Below are 27151 nucleotides of genomic sequence, written 5' to 3'. Positions count from 1 at the left end.
CCGATTATCGGCATCGGCCCTAAAAAACTATATCGGTCGATCCCTTAAAAAAATGGCCACTAGGGGCCTGTCTTTTTATCTGCCTTTTATCTGCCTGCCTTTTTGGTCCATCAAAGAAATGGACCAAAATAAAGAGGTGATGGGGGCAGGGAGGTGTGGTTCTCTCCATTTTGGGCCTCAGAGCAGTGTATAATGCAGTTTTCAACAGCATGAGCTGAACGCCTGTGGGACAAAGACCGCTTGCAGACACTGACAAGCAATACAAGGTGCTAAATTATTATTTTTTAATAATTTATTAATTAAATTTAAAAATCATAACTACTTGCAGGAAAATTTATACATTTAAAATTGTCATCTTCTGACCACTATAACTTTTTGATTTTTCCGTGTATGGAGCGGTATGAAGGCTCATTTTTGCGTCGTCATATGAAGTTTTTAGTGGTACCATTTTTGTAATGATCGGACTTTTTGATTGCTTTTTATTCATTTTTTCATGATATAAAAAGTGACCAAAAATACGCTATTTCGGACTTTGGAATTTTTTTGCGCGTACCCCATTGACCGTGCGGTTTAATTAACTATATATTTCTATAATTCGGACATTTCGGCACGCGGCAATACCACATGTTTATTTTTATTTACAGGTTTTTTTTTTAAATGGGAAAAGGGGGGTGATTCAAACTTTTATTAGGGAAGGTGTTAAATGATCATTATTCACTTTTTTTTTTCACTTTTCTTTTGCAGTGTTATAGCTCCCATAGGGACCTATAACACTGCACACACTGATCTTAGGAAACCAGTGATCAATGATGCTGCCGCTTGACTGCTCATGCCTGGATGTTTGAATGCCGCGTCTAAAGGGTTAATAGCGCGCAGTGCCGCGCGCTATTAGCCCCGGGTCCCGGCTGTTGCTAGGTGCGGGGCCCGACCTGCTATGAATTGGCCCGCATTATAGAATGGGAGCCGACCCATGACGTACATGTATGTCATGGGTCGGGAAAGGGTTAATTTTTAAAACTTCAACTTTCAAAACCTGATTCCTACATTGAAGACTCTAATATAAATGACTCTGATTTTGACATCCCCGCACTTATCAAACATCCCCGCTCTGGATAATGGACCGCAAATCCCCAGGTGGAACGGTTCACTTCTCACTGAATACGCAAGGGTCTTGATAAAAATCCAGAAACAAACTACGGGCTGAATGCCCAAGACCAACACTCTCCATGAATGCGGCACAGACACCTGTATTAGATCCAATTCTTGTAAGATACATTCAAAAGGGTATTGACCACAGTTTTACTTATGCCATGATAAATTTGTAGACCTGTTAGGTCAGCTTAAAAAATCCTAGACATATCTGAAGAAGCCGTGAACAAGGGCAATCCGGTAGATGTGTCCACCCTTAGAGGTTGGGCTCTGTGGGCCATTTGCCTATTTAGCAATATTAATGAAGCATTTTGTACACAGAGGAAAATATCTATATTAATAAAGCTACACCCACAATTAACCCATCTAGCCTCATCTCAATCCTCTGTTCCTACAGAGGGTTTTCTCTTTGGAGAACAAATTATCAAGAAAAATATCCAAATATGTTGGATTATTTTTGTCTTTGAAAAAGGCTAAGGCCTCATTGAAAACAGTATTTTCCAATAAGGTTTTCGGCAGGGCTGGTTAAAGTTATCAACTTATTATCATTCCCAATATAGAGGCCATTACCAAAACAAGAATAGGTCCTCCTTCCCTGCCCCTACCATACAAGCGCCCCCCCCCCCCCCCCACACACACACACACACACCCTTTTTCCCCGACAGGGCTCCCTTGGAAGGCAAGAGGCCAGAGAACTTCTACACATTCCAGACCTTCAGGTAAGTCTACCAGTTGTGATTTCTTCCCACCTACCAGTAAGCGGAAGACTTCTCCCAATTTTGGGAAAAAATGATGATGATATCTTCCGATCACTGGATTCTCAATACAATTCTAGGCTACCAGGTAATTTCTTACAACTCCATGTCAATCCCAGCTTCCTCATCAGATTTATTTCTCAAAACAAGATCAGATCTTGATAGACTCCGAGATAAAAGAACTATCTACCAAAAATGCCATAATTCAAGTATACCCTTCCCTCTAGGGATCGACCGATTATCAGTTTGGCCGATATTATCGGCAGATAATCACGATTTTGGGCATTATCAGTATCCGCAGTTACCTTGCCAATAAGCCGATAATGCCCCACCCCCCGAACCGCTGCACTGCGTCGCACCCCCCACCGCACCGCCCCGGCCCCATTGCCTTCCCCATCCCCGGCTTTATAATTACCTGTTCCCGGGGTCCACGCTACTTCTGGCTCCTACTGCGTACTGCGTTATGCTGTGCGCAATGACGAGTGACGTGACGCGATGTCACCGTCAGTGCGCACAGTGACCGCTCAGGAGGACGCCACCGGAGCCAGATGTAGAGTGGACCCCGGGAACAGGTAATTATAAAATCGGGGATGGGGGAGGCAATGGGGCTGGGGCGGGGCGGTGCGGTGGTGATAGGACTCAGGACCCCCGGACAGGCCGGGGGAGAGAAGCAGGTGGCGGCGGTGGTCTATGGCACCTCAAAATCCACTGCAGTTCATTGATTAAAAGCGCCCGCTTTAAATCAATGATCTGCAGCGGTGTCGAGGGGGGATAAATAGACGATAACTTATACCGGAATATCGGTATAAGTTATCGGCTATCGGCCCTAACCTCCACCGATCGGTATCGTCCCTAAAAAAACTATATCGGTCGATCCCTACTTCCTTCCTCCAGGTTTTGTCAGCAACCTGTCTCTAGTAAAGAAAAAGGATGGCGGTTTTCGTCCAGTAATCAACCTGAGAAATCTGAATAATTTTGTAAAGCATTGTCACTTCAAGATGGAAGGCATTCACCTTCTCAGAGAGCTCTTGAAAAAAACACGACTGGTTGATAAAATTCGATTTGAAGGATGCTTATCTTACAGTCCCCATTCATCCTTCTTTCCAACATTGGCTCCAATTCATTTAGAGAGAGACAAAATGGCAATTCACTTGCCTCACATTTGGACTTTCTTCAGCCACTTGGTGCTTTACAAAGCTATTGAAGACCAGTGGTGGCTATCGTAAGAACTCAAGAAGTATGTCTAATAATTTATCTGGACGACAGCCTTATCATGGCGTCCTCAATTCACCTAGCCCTTTTACAAATGGAATGGACCCTATCACTCCTTATGAATCTAGGGTTCCTTATCAACTACGACAGGTACATTCTCATTACTTCTCAGGAAGTGGAAATTCTGGGTTTCTTGATCAATACCCACACAACTCTAACAGTCTTCTTTCAAGGAAATTGAAAACCATCAGAAGGGTAATCCATTCCCTTCTCAACAAAGGCTTGATAACTCTACGAGCTATAGCCCGAATTGTTGGTCTCCTTTCAGCCTCCATCCAGGCGATTTTTCTGGCTCCACTCCACTACAGAGCCCTCCAACGGTTGAAGAGAGGGATTGAAATACTCAGACCAAATCCAACTTTCTACAGAAGCCAAAGAAGAACTTCTTTGGTGGCTCCACCATATTGAAGATTGGAATGGCAAAACAATCTTTCATTCCAATCCAGATCTGATCCTAGAACCGAATGTGAGCATCGAAGAGAGTACTGCATAATGCAAGGCCTCCTGTCTTTTATAAAATCCATATTTTCCGTCACCAAGAATAGGAAAATCTCCAATTTTTGGTCACATCCCATCCCAGAAAAAAAAACTGAACAACAAGTGATCAAAAAGTCAATACTACACAAACGTGGTGTAGTAAAGACAACAGATTACGGCACAAAAACTGAGAATCTGCAACTCGTAATGCAAAAAATAAAACAAATCCTGGCTTCTGTACTGTATTTTATGCTGGCTCCTAAATTCAGTAACGTCCTCAGGAGGAAACAGGCATCAACCTGTTCACACACCTATTTCTCTTTTTATGGGCACTCTAAGTGTAGATGTCTACACTTAGAGTGCCCATAAAAAGAGAGATACGTGTGTGAACAGGTTGATGCCCGTTTCCTCCTGAGGACGTTACTGAAGTAACGAAACATGTAGAGGGGGCAGTGTTAGGTTTTAATTGCGATCCTATTAGTGTAATACAATTAACCAGGGTTTCTGCAGGCCACTGGTGACTGTTTATCCACGAGACTTAAACAAAAAGGTGTCAGTAAAAGAAATCATATATACCGTATTTATCGGGGTATACCACGCACTGGCCTATAACACGCACCCTCATTTTACCAAGGATATTTGTGTAAAAAAAGTTTTGTACCCAAATATCCATGGTAAAATGAGGGTGCGTGTGTGCGCGTGTATACCCCGATACACCTCCAGGAAAGGCAGGGGGAGAGAGGCCGTTTCTCTCCCCCTGGCTATCGGCACCGGCAATGGAGCGCCGGCACCGATAGTCAGGGGGAGAGAACGGGCAACGGCGCCGATAGCCAGGGGGAGAGAAGGGCCGGCAGCAGGGCTCTAAACCCCAGGGCAGGCAGGGGCAGAGAAGCCGGCAGCGCTGGCTTTCTCTGCACCTGCAAAGCCGCTGCAGTTTATTGATTTAAAGTGCCCGCTTTAAATCATTGAACTGCAGCGGCTTATCGGCATATAACACGCACATAGACTTTAGGAAAGTGCGTGTTATACGCCGATAAATACGGTGTATATATATATATATATATATATATATATATATATATATATATATACACACACACACACACATACATTCACACATATTGACATACACACTATCAGATTGTGATTTTAATAGACTCCACTACACGATACATGTATATTATTAATGATTTAATAAAAGCCAAGTTTTAGGGGTGGGAGTTACAGTCGGGATCAAAAGTTTGGGCACCCCAGGTAAAAATTTGTATTAATGTGCATAAAGAAGCCAAGGAAAGATGGAAAAATCTCCAAAAGGCATCAAATTACAGATTAGACATTCTTATAATATGTCAACAAAAGTTAGATTTTATTTCCAACATTTACACTTTCAAAATAACAGAAAACAAAAAAATGGCGTCTGCAAAAGTTTGGGCACCCTGCAGAGTAAATATCTTGTACTGCCCCCTTTGGCAAGTATCACAGCTTGTAAATGCTTTTTGCAGCCAGCCAAGAGTCTTTCAATTCTTTTTTGTATCTTTGCCCATTCTTTCTTACAAAAGTCTTCCAGTTCTTTGAGATTTCTGGGCTGTCTGTCACGCACTGCTCTTTTAAGGTCTATCCATAGATTTTCAATCATGTTGAGGTCAGGAGATTGTGAAGGCCATGGTAAAACCTTCAGTTTACACCTCTTTATGTAATCCCCAGTGGATTTCGAGGTGTGCTTAGGATCATTATCCATTTGTAGAAGCCATCCTCTCTTTAACTTCAGCTTTTTCACAGATGGCATCAAGTTAGCATCCATAATTAGCTGAAATGTTATTGTATCCATTTTTCCTTCTACTCGTGAGATGTTCCCTGTGCCACTGGCTGCAATACAACCCCAAAAAATGATTGAGCCGCCCCCATGCTTAACAGTTAGACAGAGGTTCTTTTCATTAAATTCTGTTCCCCTTCTTCTCCAAACGTACCTTTGCTCATTCTGACCAAAAAGTTCAATTTTAAAGGGGTTGTGCGCTGCCCTGCAGTTCAGAGCTCCGCTCACAGCGTCCGGAAGTTCATTACTTCGAACGCTGTGTGCAGGCTTCCGTGTTCGCAGCCGCCAGGTGTGACGTCTCGCCCGCCCCCTCAACGAAAGTCTATGGGAAGGGGGAGCGACCGCTGTCACGCCCCCTTTTCCATAGACTCTGGTAGAGGGGGCGGGCGTGATGTCACGAGGGGGCAGGCGAGACGTCACGAAGGGGCCGAGTGTGACGTCACGCCCGGCGGCCGCGATCACGGAAGCCTGCACACAGCGTTCGGAGTAATGAACTTCCGGACCCTGTGAGTGGAACTCCGAACTGCAGGGCAGCGCACAACCCCTTTAACCTCATCAGTCCACAGAACTTGTTTCCAAAGTGCATCAGGCTTGTCTATATGTTCATTTGCAAAGTTCAAACGCTGATTTTTGTGGTGAGGACGTAGAAGAGGTTTTCTTCTTATGACTCTTCCATGAAGACCATATTTGTACAAGTATCTCTTTATAGTGGAATAGTGTACCACAACTCCAGTGTCTGCCAGATCTTCCTGGAGGGATTGTGCAGTCAAACATGGGTTTTGAACAGTTTTTCACAATCCTTTGAGCTGTTCTGTCTGATATTTTCTTGGTCTTCCAGATCTTGCTTTAACTTCCACTGTTCCTGATGACTGCCATTTTTTTATTACATTCCGAACAGAGGATATTGACATCTGAAAATGTTTTGCTATCTTCTTATAGCCTTCACCAGCTTTGTGAGAGTCAACTATTTTCAGTTTCAGATTTCTAGACAACTGCTTAGAAGAACCCATGGTGCTGATTGTTGGGGCAAGGTCAGATGAGTCTGGGCATTTAAAACCTTTGAGATTGACATCACCTGGTCTTCCCAGATGATGATTGAGAACAATCCATGACACTAGCAGATCTCAGCTTTGCAAAGGATGTCTAATCTGTAATTTGATGCCTTTTGGAGATTTGTCCATCTTCACTTGGCTTCTTTATGCACATTAATACACATGTTTACCTGGGGTGCCTAAACTTTTGATCCCCACTGTAATAAGGGTTTTGCGATCAGGGGGTTACCACTGGTCAACAGGTTCTATATGGTTTTGACCCTAACCCAGTATACAGGAGCACAGTATACAGTACAGTGTTATACCCAGTATACAGGGGCACAGTATACAGTACAGTGCTATACCCAGCATACAGGGGCACAGTATACAGTACAGTGCTATACCCAGTATACAGGGGCACAGTATACAGTACAGTGCTATACCCAGTATACAGGGGCACAGTATACAGTACAGTGCTATACCCAGTATACAGGGGCACAGTATACAGTACAGTGCTATACCCAGTATACAGGGGCACAGTATACAGTACAGTGCTATACCCAGTATACAGGGGCACAGTATACAGTACAGTGCTATACCCAGTATACAGGGGCACAGTATACAGTACAGTACTATACCCAGTATACAGGGGCACAGTATACAGTACAGTGTTATACCCAGTATACAGGGGCACAGTATACAGTACAGTGCTATACCCAGTATACAGGGGCACAGTATACAGTACAGTGCTATACCCAGTATACAGGGGCACAGTATACAGTACAGTGTTATACAAAGTATACAGGGGCACAGTATACAGTACAGTGCTATACCCACTATACAGGGGCACAGTATACAGTACAGTGCTATACCCACTATACAGGGGCACAGTATACAGTACAGTGTTATACCCAGTATACAGGGGCACAGTATACAGTACAGTGTTATACCCAGTATACAGGGGCACAGTATACAGTACAGTGTTATACCCAGTATACAGGGGCACAGTATACAGTACAGTGTTATACCCAGTATACAGGGGCACAGTATACAGTACAGTGTTATACCCAGTATACAGGGGCACAGTATACAGTACAGTGTTATACCCAGTATACAGGGACACAGTATACAGTACAGTGTTATACCCAGTATACAGGGGCACAGTATACAGTACAGTGTTATACCCAGTATGCAGGGGGACAGTATACAATATGGTGCTGTATGCAGAATACAGAGGCGCAGTATACAGTACAGTGTTATACCCAGTATACAGGAGCACAGTATACAGTACAATGTTATACCCAGTATATAGTACAGTGTTATACCCAGTACACAGGGGCACAGCATACAGTACAGTGTTATACCCAGTACACAGGGGCACAGCATACAGTACAGTGCTATACCCAGTATACAGGGGAACAGTATACAGTACAGTGCTATACCCAGCATACAGGGGCACAGTATACAGTACAGTGCTATACCCAGCATACAGGGGCACAGTATACAGTACAGTGCTATACCCAGCATACAGGGGCACAGTATACAGTACAGTGCTATACCCAGCATACAGGGGCACAGTATACAGTACAGTGCTATACCCAGTATACAGGGGCACAGTATACAGTACAGTGCTATACCCAGTATACAGGGGCACAGTATACAGTACAGTGCTATACCCAGTATACAGGGGCACAGTATACAGTACAGTGCTATACCCAGTATACAGGGGCACAGTATACAGTACAGTGCTATACCCTGTATACAGGGGCACAGTATACAGTACAGTGCTATACCCTGTATACAGGGGCACAGTATACAGTACAGTGCTATACCCAGTATACAGGGGCACAGTATACAGTACAGTGCTATACCCAGTATACAGGGGCACAGTATACAGTACAGTGTTATACCCAGTATACAGTACAGTGTTATACCCAGTATACAGGGGCACAGTATACAGTACAGTGTTATACCCAGTATACAGGGGCACAGTATACAGTACAGTGTTATACCCAGCATACAGGGGCACAGTATACAGTACAGTGCTATACCCAGTATACAGGGGCACAGTATACAATATGGTGCTGTATGCAGAATACTGAGGCGCAGTATACAGTTCAGAGGTCACACAGACCCCCATATATATGACCATCCCCGTCCGGGGCCTCTATATGCGGCAGCTCTGACGTCACGGCTCCCGCATTATACAGGGGACACCATGAAGGACACCGCACGGAAGCCGCACTTTCCTTACAAACGCACCTGTCATTTTTCTGTAGCAGCTCCTCAAATTGCCTCACAGAGCCGGCGTCTACCACCGCCGCCATGATACCGGGAAGCGCAGGACACCGGAGCGCCGAGCTATCGATCCAGCACTAGAAGCGTCTATGCGTACAGCACGTGCCTGAGCAGCGCGCGCCCCCCAGCACTGCCAGACCCGACTGGCCGAGCGCCGAGAGCCTGATGCGCTGTGTGCACTGTGAGCAGCTAGAATAATATGTAAAAAATAAACATGATAAATGAATTAATGAATGAAGTATCAAAAGGCTGACATTTTTGTTAAAATGTAGTGGTGAAATTCTGATACAAGGACTGAAGACTGGTCAAGTTATAATTCCAGGAGGAATAACAAGAATTGACAGCAGGAGTTGCACAAGTATTGACAGCAAACACAGTGATAAGTTAGTTCTAAATGACCATTATGTCTGTGGTAAAGCTCAATCTGAGGTGTGGAGCCTGGGATATTATCCCTTTCTTTACCCTTAAAGGGGTACTCCACTGGGAAACATTGTTTTTATAAATCAACTGGTGACAGAAAGTTAAACAGATTTGCAAATTACTTCTATTTAAAAATATTAATCATTCTAGTACTTATCAGCTGCTTTATGTTCAGAGGAAGTTCTTTTCTTTTTGAATTTCCTTTCTGTCTGACCACACTGCTCTCTGCTGACACCTCTGTCCATGTCAGGAATTGTCGAGAGTAGGAGCAAATCCCCATAGCAAACCTCTCCTGCTCTGGACAGTTCCTGACACTGACAGAGGTGTCAGCAGAGAGCACTGTGATCAGACAGAAAGGAAATTCAAAAAGAAAAGAACTTCCTGTGTAGCTTCCTGTGAAAGGATTAAGATTTTTAAATACCGTAGAAGAAATTTAAAAATCTGTTTCACTTTCTGGCACCAGTTGATTTTTAAAAATTAGATTTTTTGCCTTAATCATGCCCACTCACCATCATTAGCCATACTGTGCTATGTGTTTTATTCCAGCACAGCTGCGCCTATGTGTTGATCATGTAATTGCCAGGCTGACTCGCAAAGTTGCTTGGCTTAAAGGGGTACTCTGAAATTTGAATAAAAAAATAAAAAAAACTTGCCTGATATGCCCACAAAAAAATAAACTTACTTCCCACACTCCTCCAGTGTCTCCAGTATCCTGCTCCTGGTCTCAGCTGCGATATTATTCCTGGTTCTTGTAGTCCATCCGTCACAGTGCAGCTCAGCCAATCGCTGGCCACAGAGATGTCCCGCCTCAGGCAGTAATGGGATGAGCGGAAGTGTTATGTACTGAGCCCCGACACCGCAGCAGAGGCCAGAAGAAGGATACAGTAGGCACCGGGGGAGCGTGGGAGGTAAGTCTAGTTTGTTTTTGGTTTTTATTTTGTTTTTATAAATGCCAGTATTATGAGCAGCTGTAAAAATAATAGTTTACCGTATATACTCGAGTATAAGCTGACCCGAATATAAGCCGAGGCCCCTAATTTCACCCCAAAATCCCAGGAAAAGTTATTGACTCGAGTATAAGCCTAGGGTGGGAAATACATCATCCCCCCCTGTCATCATCCAGACCCCCGTCATTAACACCCTCATCATCATCACCCTGTCATCATCCCCCCTTCATCATCACCGCCTGTCATCATCCCCCCTTCATCATCACCGCCTGTCATCACCCCCCCCCCTTCATCATCACTGCCTGTCATCACCCCCCCCCCCTTCATCATCCCCTTGTCATCATCTCACACCCCCCCCTTCATCATCCCCTTGTCATCATCCCCTTGTCATCATCCCCATCCCCCTTCATCATCCCCTTGTCATAATCCCACCCCCCCTTCATCATCCCCTTGTCATCATCCCCACCCCCCTTCATCATCCCCTTGTCATCATCCCCTTGTCATAATCCCACACCCCCCCTTCATCATCCCCTTGTCATCATCCCACCCCCCCCCCCCTTCATCATCCCCTTGTCATCATCCCCTTGTCATCAGCCCCCCCCCCCATCTTCATCATCACCGCTTGTCAATGTCTGATACAGTGGTCTTCTGCGGACCTCCAGAGGTTTCAAAACTACAACTCCCAGCAAGCCCGGGCAGCCATCGGCTGTCCGGGCTTGCTGGGAGTTGTAGTTTTGAAACCTCTGGAGGTCCGCAGGTTGAAGACCGCTGCGGCCTTCGACATCATCCAGCCTCCCCCCCCCCCCCCTCACCCCCTTTAGTTCTGTACTCACCTCCGCTCGGCGGGACGGTGCTCCGCTGGTCCGGTGCTGCAGGACTGTCCGGTGGGGAGGTCGTCCGGTGGGATAGTGGTTCCGGGCTGCCATCTTCACCGGGAGGCCTCGACGTTGCCTTGACGACGACGCAGACATACGTTGGTAATGAACGTCCCCCTGCGTTGTCGTCAAGGCAACGTGACTATTCCGGGCCCGAAGCGCGGAGAAGAGGCCTCCCGGTGAAGATGGCAGCCCGGAACCACTATCCCACCGGACGACCTCCCCACCGGACAGTCCTGCAGCACCGGACCAGCGGAGCACCGTCCCGCCGAGCGGAGGTGAGTACAGAACTAAAGGGGTTGAGAGGGGGGGCTGGATGATGTCGAAGGCCGCAGTGGTCTTCAACCTGCGGACCTCCAGAGGTTTCAAAACTACAACTCCCAGCAAGCCCGGACAGGCGATGGCTGCCCGGGCTTGCTGGGAGTTGTAGTTTTGAAACCTCTGGAGGTCCGCAGGTTGAAGACCACTGAGGGCGGAGAGTTCACTCGAGTATAAGCCGAGGGGGGCGTTTTCAGCATGAAAAATTGTGCTGAAAAACTCGGCTTATACTCGAGTATATACGGTAATCCCTGAGTGCCCCATTAACATAATAAGGTGTGTGCACTAACAGCTGTTGTGCTATGAGCTCAATTGTCTTATAATACGTCTTTGTTGTAACATTGTACTTGTGGTGCACCCCTACAGGTATGGCTCTCCAGGCAAACACTGGCCATGTCAGGAAGCTTGATCAACAACTCAGCCTCACCCTACTCTCCTTGTTCCGGGTGCAAAATTCTGTGCCCCTAAAAATATAAAGTGAGTAGTGATGCGTACAATAGACATGTGCAGAACCAAAAATTTTGTTTCTTTTTGTTTCGTTCGTTTTAAAAATTTTTCGGTTCTGTGAATATTCGGAATGCTGTTAATTCGTTATATTCTGTTTTCGGATGCATAGGCTAAATTTTTTTTTTCGTTTTCGGATGCATTCGTTAATAACATCGAATGCATATGTTAATTCGCATCTTTCGTTATATCTGTAAAATTCGTTAAATTTAGCATTCGTTACTAAACGAAATGCACATTAGTTTCACTTGCTGATCCTCCTTTGTAATAAATAGCAGGTGTTACCTTAGGATTCTTGTTGTTTTCACCTTTTTTTGCAGTTTTCTCTGTGTAGGAAGGCAAGTTTTCCTCAGGTAAACCCAATGAAAAAAATCTAATTCATTCCTTACATTCGGTTTACTGATAACGAATGCATTCGTTATTCGTTAACATGCATTATTCGTTATACGTTATTTAACGAATGCATTAGTTAACTGTATATTCGTATTCTTTTTCGGAAATATTAGATTTTTTTTTTGCATTCGGATTGTAACGGACACCTGAAAACGGGAAAATTCGTTAAGTTTAGTATTCGTTCCGAATTACGAATTGCACATGTCTAGCGTACAATGTATGCATAGCTGCTCAGTATTGTATAGGAGGGAGTCCGGACGTAAAGAGAGGTCCCTGCTTCTGTATGTAAATTCTGTGGAATGCTACACCAATTGCTTGGCACTCTACAGAATGTCCTACAGTCCTGTCTGGACTCTCTGCTCCTGTACTGTACAGGGGTGCAGGGCCTCTGCTGTGGGCACATACAATGGCCATTATATGGAGAACAGCTGCAGGAGACGTCCTGCACTGCTAAGAACAGAGTCAGAGGAGGGCCCCAGCCTCAGGGCGAGAGTGAGGGGCAGGTGAGTGGGATCTTTATAGTTTTATATTTTATTGGGAACCTATTTGGGTGAAATTACATTTCTAATAGGGGCATCCTGGGGTTACCTGCCTATACCTACTAGGGGCATCTGCTTAATGGTGGATTAAATACTTAGTGGAGGAATCTACAATGGGGAGAACAAGTATTTGATACACTGCCGATTTTGCAGGTTTTCCTACTTAGAAAGCATGTAGAGGTCTGTAATTTTTATCATAGGTACTCCTCAACTGTGAGAGACGGAATCTAAAACAAAAAAAATCAGAAAAACACATTGTATGATTTTTAAAAAATGTATTTGCTTGTTATTGCATGACATAAGTATTTAATCACTAACCAACCAGTAATAATTCCGACTCTCACAGACCTGTTAATTTTTCTTTAACCCCTTAAGGACGCAGGACGTAAAAGTACGTCCTGGTGCGGTGGTACTTAACGCACCAGGACGTACATTTACGTTCTGTGCATAACCGCGGGCATCGGAGCGATGCCCGTGTCATGCGCGGCTGATCCCGGCTGCTGATCGCAGCCAGGGACCCGCCGGCAATGGTCGACGCCCACGATCTCGCGGGCGTCCGCCATTAACCCCTCAGGTGCCGGGATCAATACAGATCCCGGCATCTGCGGCAGTGCGTGATTTGAATGAATGATCGGATCGCCCGCAGCGCTGCTGCGGGGATCCGATCATTCAGAACACCGCACGGAGGTCCCCTCTCCTGCCTCCGTCCGGCTCCCGGCGTCTCCTGCTCTGGTCTGAGATCGAGCAGACCAGAGCAGAAGATCGCCGATAACACTGATCTGTTCTACGTCCTATACATAGAACAGATCAGTATTAGCAATCATGGTATTGCTATGAATAGTCCCCTATGGGGACTATTCAAGTGTAAAAAAAAATGTGAAAAAAAGTAAAAGTAAAAGTAAAAAAAAGTGAAAAATCCCCTCCCCCAATAAAAAAGTTAAACGTCCGTTTTTTCCTATTTTACCCCCAAAAAGCGTAAAAAATAAATTTTATAGACATATTTGGTATCGCCGCGTGCGTAAATGTCCGAACTATTAAAATAAAATGTTAATGATCCCGTACGGTGAACGACGTGAACGGAAAAAAAAAGTCCAAAATTGCTACTTTTTTAATATATTTTATTAAAAAAAAATTATAAAAAATGTATTAAATGTTTTTTATATGCAAATGTGGTATCAAACAAAAGTACAGATCATGGCACAAAAAATGAGCCCCCATACTGCCGCTTATACGGAAAAATAAAAAAGTTAGAGGTCATCAAAATAAAGGGATTATAAACGTACTAATTTGGTTAAAAAGTTTGTGATTTTTTTTAAGCGCAACAATAATAGAAAAGTATGTAATAATGGGTATCATTTTAATCGTATTGACCCTCAGAATAAAGAGCACACATTTTTACCATAAATTGTACGGCGTGAAAACGAAACCTTCCAAAATTAGCAAAATTGCGTTTTTCGTTTTAATTTCCCCACAAAAATAGTGTTTTTTGGTTGCGCCATACATTTTATGATATAATGAGTGATGTCATTACAAAGGACAACTGGTCGCGCAAAAAACAAGCCCTCATACTAGTCTGTGGATGAAAATATAAAAGAGTTATGATTTTTAGAAGGCGAGGAGGAAAAAATGAAAACGTAAAAATTTAATTGTCTGAGTCCTTAAGGCCAAAATGGGCTGAGTCTTTAAGGGGTTAAAGGGGTACTCCGGTGAAAAACTTTTATTTTTTTAAATCAACTGGTACCAGAAACAGATTTGTAAATTATTTCTATTAAAAAATCTTAATTCTTCCTGTACTTATTAGCTGCTGAATACTACAGCGGAAATTCTTTTCTTTTTGAAACACAGAACTGTCTGCTGACATCACAAGCACAGTGTTCTCTGCTGACATCTCTGTCCATTTTATGAACTGTCCAGAACAGCATATGTTTGCTATGGGGATTTCCTTTTACCCTGGACAGTTCCTAAAATGGACAGAGATGTCAGCAGAGAGCACTGTGCTCATGATGTCAGCAGAGAGCTCTGTGTTTCAAACGGTAAAGAATCTCCACTGTAGTATTCAGCAGCTAATAAGTACAGGAAGGATGAAGATTTTTTAATAGAAGTAATTTACAAATCTGTTTAACTTTCTGGCACCAGTTGATTTAAAAAAGAAAAGTTTTTCACCTCCTGTTCTCCACTCATTACCTGTATTACCTGCACCTATTTGATCTTGTTACCTGTATAAAAGCCACCTGTCCACACACTCAATCAGACTCCAACCTCTCCACAATGGCCAAGACCAGAGAGCTGTGTAAGGACATCAGGGATAAAATTGTAGAGACCTGCACAAGGCTGGGATGGGCTACAGGACAATAGGCAAGCAGCTTGGTGAGAAGGCAAGAATTGTTGGTGCGGTTATTAGAAAATGGAAGAAATTCAAGATGACGGTCAATCTCCCTCTGTCTCGGGCTCCATACAAGATCTTACCTCGTGGGGCATCAATGATCATGAGGAAGTTGAGGGATCAACACAGAACTACATGGCAGGACCTGGTCAATGACCTTAAGAGAGCTGAGACCACAGTCTCCAAGAAAACCATTAGTAACACTGTACGTCATGTATTAAAATCCTGCAGTGCATGCAAGGTCCCCCTGCTCAAGCCAGCGCATGACCAGGCCTGTCTGAAGTTTGCTAATGACCATCTGGATGATCCAGAGGAGGAATGGGAGAAGGTCATGTGGTCCGATGAGACAAAAATAGAGCTTTTTGGTCTAAACTCCACTCGCCGTGTTTAGAGGAAGAAGAAGGATGAGTACAATCCCAAGAACAACATCCCAACCATGAAGCATGGAGGTGAAAACATAATTCTTTGGGCTACTTTTCTGCAAAGGGGACAGGATGACTGCACCGTATTGAGGGGAGGATGGATGGGGCCATGTATCACAAGATCTTGGCCAACAACCTCCTTCCCTCAATAAAAGCATTGAAGATGGGTCGAGGCTGGGTCTTCAAGCATGACAACAACTCAAAACACACAGCCAGGGCAACTAAGGAGTGGCTCCGTAAGAAGCATCTCAAGGTCCTGAAGTGGCCTAGCCAGTCTGCAGACCTGAACCCAATAGAAAATCTTTAGAGGGAAAAGAAGGTGCATATTTTCCAGTGACAGCCATGAAACCTGAAGGATCTGGAAAAGGTCTGTATGGAGGAGTGGGCCAAAATCCCTGCTACAGTGTGCGCAAGCCTGGGAAAGAACTACTGGAAATGTTTGATCTCTGTAATTGCAAACAAAGGTTTCTGGAACAAATACTAAGTTATGCTTTTCTGATGTATCAAATAATTATGTCATGCAAATAAATGTAAAAAAAAATCATGTAATGTGATTTTCTGTATTTTTTTTACATTCTGTCTCTCACAGTTGAAGAGTACCTATGATAAAAATGATAGACCTCTACATACTTTGTAGGTAGGAAAACCTGTAAAAATCTCCACACTGTACCTAATGGGGGGATAACCTACCCACTGGGGGCTTCTACCTAATGGAGGGATATCTACATAACTGGGTATTACCTACTTACTGTGGGCTTCCACCGAATAACCCACTGGGGATATTTACCCCAGGATATTTACTGAACCTAATGGGGGAAATGAACTACCCTGTGTATAGTATTTTTTATTGCATTACAGTATAATAATATTCACTCAAAGTGTACCTGTCCTACCGGTTTTTAAGATAGTACTGTATCCTCTTTCATTTGTTCACACATCTCTAACCAGTCACAATACGTTGGATAATTTTTGCAAGCGAAAACAGAGGTCGCCTGTGACAGCGCCCCCTCCCACAACACCCCTGCCCCTTCCACTCATGTTGCTGGAGGAGCACTGTGTGAGCCCCACTGTACACCCCCCTCCCGCTCCTCATAAGCTTGAGAAGCGCTGACAGATCCACTGTACCATCCACTTCAAAATCCTTTTGCTGTGCCCCTGTATCTAATCCCCCATGTGTTATCTGTCTGTTGAACTGTGTATCTAATCCCCCATGTGTGATGCGGTTTACTGAGCCCCTGTATCTAATGTCCCATGTGTGATCTGTCTGCTGAGATGTGTATCTAATCCTCTCATGTGTGATTCTGTTTGCTGAACCTCTGTACCTAATCCCCCCATGTGTGATGAGCTGTGTATCTAATCCTACATGTGTGATCTGCCTGCAGAACTGTGTATCTAATCCCACCATGTGTGATACTGTTTGCTGAGCTCATGTATCTAATCCCCCCCATGTGTGATATGTCTGCTGAGCTGTGTATCCAATCCCCTATATGTCATCTGTCTACTGAGCTGTATATCTAATCCCTCTATGTGTTATATTGTCTGCTGAGCTGTGTATCTAATTCCCCTATGTCTGATACTGGTTGTTGAGCCCCTGTATCTAATCCTATAATTTGTGATACTGTCTGCTGTAACTCTCTATCTAATACTGCTAAATGTGATACTGTCTGCTAAACTAGTATTTGTTACAGTGTGTCACCCAAGTAATAAAGAGATTATATGAGGAGGAGGTTTGTTACAGTGTGTCGCCCAAGTAATAAAGAGATTACTTGAGCAGGAGGTTTGTTACAGTGTGTCACCCCATAGTAAGGAGATTACATGAGGAGGAGGTTTGTTACAGTGTGTCACCCCAGTAATAAGGAGATTACAGGAGGAGAGGGTTTGTTACAATGTGTCACCCCAGTAGTAAGGAGATTACATAAGGAGGAGGTTTGTTACAGTGTGTTACCCCAATAGTAAGGTGATTACATGATGAGGAGGTTTGTTACAGTGTGTCACCCAGTAGTAAGAAGATTCCATGAGGAGAGGGTTTGTTACAGTGTGTCACCCCAGTAGTAAGAATATTACATAAGGAGGAGGTTTGTTGCAGTGTGTCACCCCAGAAGTGAGAATATTACATAAGGAGGAGGTTTGTTGCAGTGTGTCACCCCCATAGTAAGGTGGGGCGTGTCAAAGGGTGGGACCAATGGGCAGGGTCAAGGGGGCGGCAAAATTAGCTTTTGCATAGGGTGGCAAAAATCCTTGCACCATCCCTGTTCCTCCGATGCAGGCGAGGCATCCAGTCAGTAAGATTGTTTTTTTATGCAGACTGTGTCATTTTGATGTTTTTGCAGTCCCTCATCTCATTACCTAATTTATTACAGGAAATTGAAGGGTTCAGAAGCCTCTCTGGAATTAAAGTCAATTAAGACAAGTCTAATATACCTATATACATTTTTCTTCTCACAAAGGAAAGTGCACACAAATTAACATTGTCTATAAAATATCTGGGGATAAATAATATTAATCCCCATTCCACGTTCTATGGCATTCATTTCTGCCATCACCGCAACCTGGAAATTTCTTCTAGAATATTGCTATTCGGCATAGCAGTGTTTGGTTACATAGCGATTATTGTGTTACGCTCTTTTAGTGATTGTTATTATTAAATGTGAAAAAGTCACCTTCACTTATCTTCACATAGTTCAGCTCTTTACTATAAATTTCAATTAAAAAGGTTATTTGAAACATTTAAAGAGGACCTATGGCCAACCCCCAAAAATAAAGATTTTACAGACATTAACCCCATAAGGACCACATATATACAAAGTGACAAAAAAATATTTTGGTATTTTTTTACATATATGCCATTGACAGTGCGGTTTAAATAACATTTTATTTTTATAGTTCGGACCTTTACGCACGCGGTGATACCACATATGTTTATGTTTATTTTTACTTATTTATTTAATGGGAAAATGGGGGTTAATCAAACTTTTATTAGGGAAGGGGTTAAATCACAGCCATGGCGGACTGGAGCATTGGATGGTGAGGAGGCAGGTAAGGGCCCTCCTGTCATCCTCTCAGCTGTTCGGGAAGTCATGATTTCACTGCGGCTGTCCCGAATAGCCCGCTGAGCTAGCAGAGATAACTTTTCTCCCATTATAGATGCCTCAATCAACTTTTGATTGTGGAATCTAAAGGGTTAATACCAGATATCAACCGAGATCCACAGGGTATGAAGTGCGCTCAGCTCCTGAGCATTATTCTTATAAAGGGAGTAGGCAATGGATGTAAATATATGTCCATTGTCCTTAAAGGGGTACTCCGCTGCTCAGCATTTGGAACAAACTGTTCCGAACGCTGGTGCTGGCACTGGGAGCTCGTGATGTCATAGCCCAGCCCCCTCACGACTTCACGCCCCACCCCTCAATGCAACTCAACAGGTGGAAATTATAGGCAATTAGTTAGACACCCCCATTAAAGGAGTGGTTCTGTAGGTGGGGACCACAGACCACTTCTCAGTTCCTATGCTTCCTGGCTGAAGTTTTGGTCACTTTTGAATGCTGGCGGTGCTTTCACTCAAGTGGTAGCATGAGACGGAGTCTACAACCCATACAAGTGCCGCAGGTAATGCAGCTCATCCAGGATGGCACATCAATGCGAGCTGTGGCAAGAAGGTTTGCTGTGTTTGTCGGCGTAGTGTCCAAACCATGGAGGCGCTACCAGGAGACAGGCCAGTACATCAGGACATGTGGAGGAGGCTGTAGGAGGGCAACAACCCAGCAGCAGGACCGCTACCTCCGCCTTTGTGCAAGGAGGAGCACTGCCAGAGCCCTGCAAAATGACCTCCAGCAGGCCACAAATGTGCATGTGTCCACTCAGACACAGTCAGAAACAGACTCCATGAGGGTGGTATGAGGGCCTGACGTCCACAGGTGGGGGTTGTGCTTACAGCACAACACTGTGCAGGACGTTTGGCATTTTCCAGTGAACACCAAGATTGGCAAATTCGCCACTGGTGCCCTGTGCCCTTCACAGATGAAAGCAGGTTCACACTGAGCACATGTGACAGACGTGACATAGTCTAGATACGCCGTGGAGAATGTTCTGCTGCCTGCAACATCCTCCAGCATGACTGGTTTAGCGGTTGGTCAGTAATGCTGTGGGGTGGCATTTTTTGGGGTGCTGCACAGCCCTCCATGTGCTTGCCAGAGGTAGCCTGACTGCCATTAGGTACTGAGATGAGATCCTCTGATCCCTTGTGAGACCATATGCTGGTGCGGTTTGCCCCGGGTTCCTCCTAATACAAGACAATGCTAGATCTCATGTGGCTGGAGTGTGTCACCAGTTCCAGCAAGAGGAGGACATTGATGCTATGAACTGGCCCGCCCGTTCCCCCAGACCTGAATCCGATTGAGCACATCTGGGACATCATGTCTCACTCCATCCACGTTGCCACGTTGCACCACAGACCTCATCAGGAGCATGCCCAGGCATTGTGGGTAGGCCGTACAGTCACGTGGAGGCCACACACACTACTGAGCCTCATTTTGACTTGTTTTAAGGACATTACATCAAAGTTGGATCAGCCTGTAGTGTGGCTTTCCACTTTGATTTTGAGTGTGACTCCATATCCGGACCTCCATGGGTTGATAAATTTGATTTCCATTGAAAATTTTTGTGTGATTTTGTTGTCAGCACATTCAACTATGTAAAGACCAAAGTATTTCATACCATTAGTTCATTCATTTAGATCTAGGATGTGTTATCTTCGTGTTCCCTTTATATATTTTGAGCAGTGTATATAAGGGGATGTCGAACAGGTGCAAAATACTGATAAACAACCACTCACACACCTACTAGCTGCTTAGTATTATAGTTGCACACAGATAATGCACAGAGTGCCAGTTATATGATAACATATAGTGCACCATACTGGCTTACAGCCTATTAGTGATGCCCATAATATTTGATCAGGCAGCTGCCCAGCATCTTATATGTGCACCCCACAACACACTGACACCCCGGGCTCCCCCTGCATCACAAGGCCAGAGTTCATTATAAATATATATACTCCATATTAGGGATCGACCGATTATCGGTATGGCTGATATTGTCGGCCGATAATCACGATTTTGGGCATTATCGGTATCAGCAATTACCTTGCCGATAAGCCGATAATACCCTGCCCACGGCCGTGGGGGGAGCAGTGGCGGTGATAGGTCTCAGGACCCCCGGACAGGACCCCCGGGTGGCGACGGCGGCCTATGGCACCGCAAAAGCCACTGCAGTGCATTGATTTAAAGTGCCCGCTTTAAATCAATGATCTGCAGCAATGTCGCGGGGGGATAAATAGCCAATAACTTATATCAATATTCCGGTATAAGTTATCTGCTATCGGCCCTAACCTCCACCGATTATCGGTATCGGCCCTTAAAAAATGATATCGGTCGATCCCTACTCCATATGATAAAAATGAGGTATTAGTTGATATTTTGGCCAATCCAAGTCAAGGTTCCTCAGTCTCTGGCGAGTCCCTATTCTAACATTATAGAAAAAAAAACACAGAAAAAATAGAGTGTGCAATGGATGGCAACTCACCTCTGGGGCCACTGAAAGGCCGACATAGCTACATGCATTATGTGATGCATCTCATCAGAGAAATGGGTCCTATAAACAGCAGTTGGTTTCACAATGACCAGATTAGGGTGCTAAAGCTAAGGAATTGAATGGTTCTTCACCCTTAACACCCACAAGGTGGCATGGACTTTCCTGATCAGGTTCTCTGGTCGCAGATAAAGTGGTCACCGATTGACAGCAGATTTGGTAAGAGGACTGTTAGGCGAGGTTCACACTATGGCATTTCCGCCTGCAATTCCGCTTTGAAATTGCAGGCAGAAATTTTGCTTGCTAAAATGTATAGTGTAGTGAATGGGTAGTCGTTCACAAATTCACACTTCGGAATTTATGAAGCGGAATTTGTGAACGGAAAATCCACTTTGAAATTTCCGCCAAAAGAATGGCGTTGCTCATTCTTCAGGCGGAAATACTTGCGGAACACATTGCAGTCTATTGGAGACTGCATTGTCTGCATGAATCAGAGATTCTGAGTGCGGCCAGCACCGACTGAATCAGTTGGCGCTAGGATCGTGCGGACACTGCAATCTCCAGTAGACTTCAATGTGTTCCGCGAGTATCTCCGCCTCAAGAATGAGCAACGCCATTCTTCTGGTGGGTATTTCCAAGCGGATTTTTCATTCACAAATTCCGCTTCACAAATTCCAAAGTGTGAATTTGTGAACGGAAACCGATTCACTACATTACACAATTTAGCATGCAGAATTTTCTGCCTGCAATTTCAAAGCGGAATTGCAGGCGGAAATTCCGTAGTTTGAACCTAGCCTTACTTTGTCAAAAATGTAGCCAAGGGTCATCACTTTTTTGAAATTTCTTAATACTATGAAACTATCTTCAAAAGGAGATAAAGAAAGACAATGTACTCCTCATAAATTACTGTGCAGGATAAAATTTTATTCCAAAATTTGAATATAATCCATGAGGTGTGGCAAAGAGGAGACGGACAGTTGCATGGGGATGAAGAACACTAGACCACAGACTGTTTCACGCAATCAGCGTTTCAACAGGTCATCAGATTGACTTCCTTTATGCACCTGTCTCTCTCTCTCTTGCTACATGCCATGTATTGTATCTGAATTTTAGAATAAAAGTTTATCCTGCAATGTATGGTGAGTGCACCATCTTTCTATCTCCTTTTGAAGATTTTTTTTCTTTCGCTGTATTAAACAAGAAGCACTTCAAGGTAGGATAAGGTATAGAGTATGCCAGTGTTAAAACATGTGCCCCAATTTATTTTTTTAAGGTGAACTTTAATCCTTTGGTGTTCATTTGGTATATCAGTGTGGTGTTCCAGTATGGGATGATGTGGCCCTGTACTGTCCTCCTGCCCTGTAAGGCAGAATCCCTGCATGTCCCCAGGGTCCCCCTTACAGTTCACCATGTTGTACATAGGTTTTGTATATATAATGTACTGTTGCTTTAAAGTTTGGATCACATGATTGTTACCCAGGAGGCTCCAGTGACCAGGTGACCCCCCAAGTTACCTATGGGCTCCTTGCACAGCCCCCCTATATGACCAGGGGAGGGGCTGCAATCTCTGTCTTTCAATGCTCTTTCCTGCTGCGGTCCAGTGCAGTCAAGTTGTTCCAGTGTCTGTGTCCAGAGCATTGGAGGTGTAAATGTGTTACGATCCTCTGTGTCAGCGAGGGATTGGCGTGGACCGTGTCAGTGGACCGGTTCTAAGTTGCTACTGGTATTCACCAGAGCCCGCCGCAAAGCGGGATTGTCTTGCTGCAGCGGTAGGTCGTATCCACCGGCAACGGCTTAACCTCGCTGACTGCTGAGAAGGCGTGGGACAAAAGGACTAGGCAGAGGCAAGGTCAGACGTAGCAGAAGGTCGGGGCAAGCGGCAAGGTTCGTAGTCAAATAGGAATAGCTGAAGGTCTGGAACACAGGTTTTTTACAACACTAAACGCTTTCACTGGCACAAGGCAACAAGATCCGGCAAGGAAGTGCAGGGGAAGTGAGGTAATATAGACAGGGAGCAGGTGGAAGCTAATTAGGCTGATTGGGCCAGGCACCAATCATTGGTGCACTGGCCCTTTAAATCTTAGAGAGCTGGCACGCGCGCGCCCTAGAGAGCGGAGCCACGCGCGCCAGAACATGACAGCCGGGTACCGGGACGGGTAAGTGACTTGGGATGCGACTCGCGAGCGGACGCGTCCCGCTTTGCGAATGGCATTCCCTGCCGGCAATGTCAGTGCAGCGCTCCCGGTCAGCGGGTCTGACCGGGGCGCTGCAGAGAGAGAGACGCCGCAAGCGCTCCGGGGAGGAGCAGGGACCCGGAGCGCTCGGCGTAACAACATGCCATAGAGACTGTCCAAAAACTAGATGGTATAACTCCCAAGCAGGGCAACAAGGTGTTAATGGACAGCTTTATCGATGGGGCTCATAAGTGGGACAAAGCCCAGTTGAAAATGTTAGCAGTCTAAAACCCTAATTTGTCCTTCCCCGCTATTAAGAGACTGGCTGTTCAAGTGATTGAGTCCGGGTACACTTGTGCTCTCAACATGGTGGTTCACTACTCCAAATGGGTTGTTGTAGTACCTGTTAAAGACAGGTAACAGCCAAAACAGCGGCCCAGATGTTCTACTCCAATTGGGTACAAACCCTTGGGTGTCCGGAGTCTGTCCTAACAGACCGTGGAACAGCCTTCGAGGACCAACTCTTCCAGGAGCTGTGTCAGTTCCATGTCTGTAAGAAACTTCAGACTACAGCTTACCACCCTCAAGGGAACGGGCTCTGTGAGCGCATCAATCAAGTCTTCATCCACATGTTGCAAGCAGCTTCTGTATCCAAGCATGAAGAGTGGCCCTGATTGTTGCCCGAATTGTTGGAGATTTATAACAACACGGTCCATTGTTCTACAGGGTACATTCCTTTCTACCTGATGATGGGGCTGCATGGGCAGCTGCCGAAGGACCGAATGTTTGGACTTCAAGCTCCCTTCAATAACTCTCCGCAAGCTTCCAATGAGTGGGTCTCAAAAATGAATTCAGGAAGCAAAAGAGATTGTCAGCAAAAAGATGGGTGAGGCTCAGCAGAGACAACAGCAGGACTATAACTGTCATGCATCTGCCAAACCCCTTCAGTTAGATGACAAGGTCTGGCTGCGGAAATTCCTGAGGTCCCACAAACTAAATTCCATGTGGGATATAGAGCCATACACAGTAACGGCCATACCCTACCAAGACTCTGATGTGTATGAGATCCAGAAACCTGGGTATGAGCCGCAAGTCGTCCACATTAATTGGATAAAGTTATGCCATAAGGAAGACCTACCACAAGGAAGTACCTCCTCCACCAGCTGCCAGACCTGCAAGGGAGTACGTGCCAGGAGAGGTGATCCACCCATCCATGGATGTCCCCATGTTCTCTCCCAGACAGCCTGCAGTCTTCTGTGTCGTGCCATCCCAGGGGCCGGTGCAACCAACCCTGGTCGCCTCACCAGCTCCAGTTTGGTCACCATTGGCACCAGTCTTCACCCCAGTTTCTAGCTTTCCAGTGTCTCTGCCAGCCAGCCCGAGTCCTAATAGTCCAGAACCAGTTCCAATTCTGGAGTATGACAACAGCAAATCCTGTGATGACAAGAGCTCCCGAAGAGGTAGGCGTACTTGCAAGAAGTGGTACTGCGTAGGTTCCAGAGGTTTACACAGGGCCAACTGCCAGCAAGATACCAAGATTAAAGTATCAAGTAAAGTATCGTCTAGTAAAGTCAGTACATCTGTAGTCCAGTACACATATCCGTCCCTCCACTAGGGCTGTAGTATTGACCATATAGCAGTCCACACTAATGTATTTCATAAATGGTCATAAGTCTAATGTATAATATTCTCTTGTGTCTACGTGCCCAGGATACTTTACTGGCTGGAAGGTATTCCTGTCAACCTGCTATGCACGTATCTGAATAGTCAAAGGTAACAAGAATCCAGTGTAAAATGTGTATAAAATGTGTATAAATGTCTAGTCTAATCTATATATCTAGTGTTCTGTGGAGAAGTGTGTTATACCAAGGGACCCCTGTAGCCAAGGCATTAGGCAAAAAGCCTCCGGCAACCAAATCCATCAGAATTGTGTCTAAAGTTATATGTAATGCCATAGTCATGTGTACAATGTAATAGTCATATTCTTCAGTAGTAGTCATACAGTTAGTACGTTTCTATGTACCTCTTCAGAGCATGTATGGGAAATTTATACAAAGACTCTTTATCTTCAGTTCAGCCTGGAAATGACTTCATTAAAGTGGGGGAGTTTGTGGTGTCCCTGCATGTCCCCAGGGTCCCCCTTACAATTCACCATGTTGTACATAGGTTTTGTATATATAATGTACTGTTGCTTTAATGTTTGGATCACATGATTGTTACCCAGGAGGCTCCAGTGACCAGGTGACCCCCCAAGTGACCTATGGGCTCCATGCACAGCCCTCCTATATAACCAGGGGAGGGGCTGCAATCTCTCTCTTTCAATGCTCTTTCCTGCTGCGGTCTAGTGCAGTCAAGTTGTTCTAATGTCTGTGTCCAGAGCATTGAGGCCTCAAGCCTAAAGTCCTACAGCCACAAGTCGGTCATCAGTAAGTCAAGTCATCTTATTGTCAGTCACCATCTCTGTCAAATCAAGTTCATCTGTAGTCACTGTGGCCTGCACTAAAGTCAGTCTAACTACTGCAAGTCCCAGCAAGCCTGCAAGGTCCCCCTGTGTCACCTCCCTGGGATATTTGGCTGTACTGCAAAGACTAGATCACCTGTCTTGCCTCAGTAAAGCTGCCGTTATCCTTAATCTGGCGTTGGTGTCTTCATTGCCCCTGGATAACCCGGGATCAGCAGTATTACCATCGGGTGGTTAAAGGGGTACTCCGGTGAAAACCTTTTTTCTTTTAAATCAACTGGTGCCAGGAAGTTAAACATATTTGTAAATTACTTCTATTAAAAAATCTTAATCCTTCCAGTACTTATAAGCTGCTGAATGCTACAGAGGAAATTCCTTTCTTTTTGGAACACTGATGACATCACAAGCACAGTGCTCTCTGCTGACATCTCTGTCCATTTTAGCAACCTTGCATAGCAGATGTATGCTGAGGACAGCATGGTGGCTTAATGGTTAGCACTGCTGCCTTGTAGTGCTGGGACCTTGGGTTTAAGTCCCACTAAGGACAACAATAAATAAAGACTTATTATAATAACGTCAGCAAAGAGCACTGTGCTCGTGATGTCATCAGAGAGCATTCCAAAAAGAAAATAATTTCCTCTGTAGTATTCAGCAGCTAATAAGTACAGGAAGGATTAAGATTTTTTAATAGAAGTAATTTACAAATCTGTTTAACTTTCCGGAGCCAGTTTATTTAAAAGAAAAAAAGTTTTCACCGGAGTACCCCTTTAAGGCTAAACCATGACAAGAAGGGGTTAATACCAGCTGCCCCTTGGGCCATAACATCTGCCCTGCATCTACCCTCCACCTCACACCCCGACACCACATCAGGATCTTGCATTAAAAGTCCCCTAGTATGTTATGAGCTGCCCATGTCAATATCGCTACAAGGTGGAAGCAACTCGACCTCTCCTAGGATGCTTTTATTTTTGGTATGAGAAACTCTCGGCTATGTGGAAGGACGTGGTGGATAGATTTCAGAAGGTGTAGGAGTCCTGATTGTCTTATTCGTATTGTCCAGATCTCAGGTATGTCTTGTCACTTTATTAATGTATACTATTGAGATGGCGTACACTTTTGTTTATCATTATTTGTGGCACGTCTTGTTTGTTTATTATTTGTTGTTTTGGTTTGATTTGTATTATAGATATATATAGATCATTACTTTTTCTGGCCTGGGTTGCATCCCAGCGTTACAAATGAATTAATGTAATTTCTTGTGCAATTTTCAATAAACTTGATTTCTTTTGATACTAAAAGTTCCCTAGTATAGTTATACCGGGTTTAGATCTGAC

At 44.6% G+C, this 27151-nt stretch overlaps 1 protein-coding gene across 1 annotated transcript in view; it reads right to left on the bottom strand.

The window, feature by feature from the left end:
• GLRX3 (glutaredoxin 3) overlaps window positions 1-8910 on the bottom strand; it is a 47600-nt gene extending 38690 nt beyond the window's left edge. The window contains exon 1 of the mRNA XM_056530009.1: window positions 8760-8910. Within this exon, the coding sequence (XP_056385984.1) occupies window positions 8760-8824 (65 nt within the window). The 5' untranslated portion in view covers window positions 8825-8910. The remainder of the gene's footprint in view (window positions 1-8759) is intronic.
• Between the last annotated feature and the right edge of the window lie 18241 nt (window positions 8911-27151).

The sequence above is a fragment of the Hyla sarda genome, chromosome 7 (assembly GCF_029499605.1).
Source record: "Hyla sarda isolate aHylSar1 chromosome 7, aHylSar1.hap1, whole genome shotgun sequence".
In the NCBI taxonomy this organism is placed as follows: domain Eukaryota; kingdom Metazoa; phylum Chordata; class Amphibia; order Anura; family Hylidae; genus Hyla; species Hyla sarda.
The sequence above is the reverse complement of the archived record's forward strand: the minus strand, read 5'-3'. Positions and strand labels throughout refer to the sequence as shown.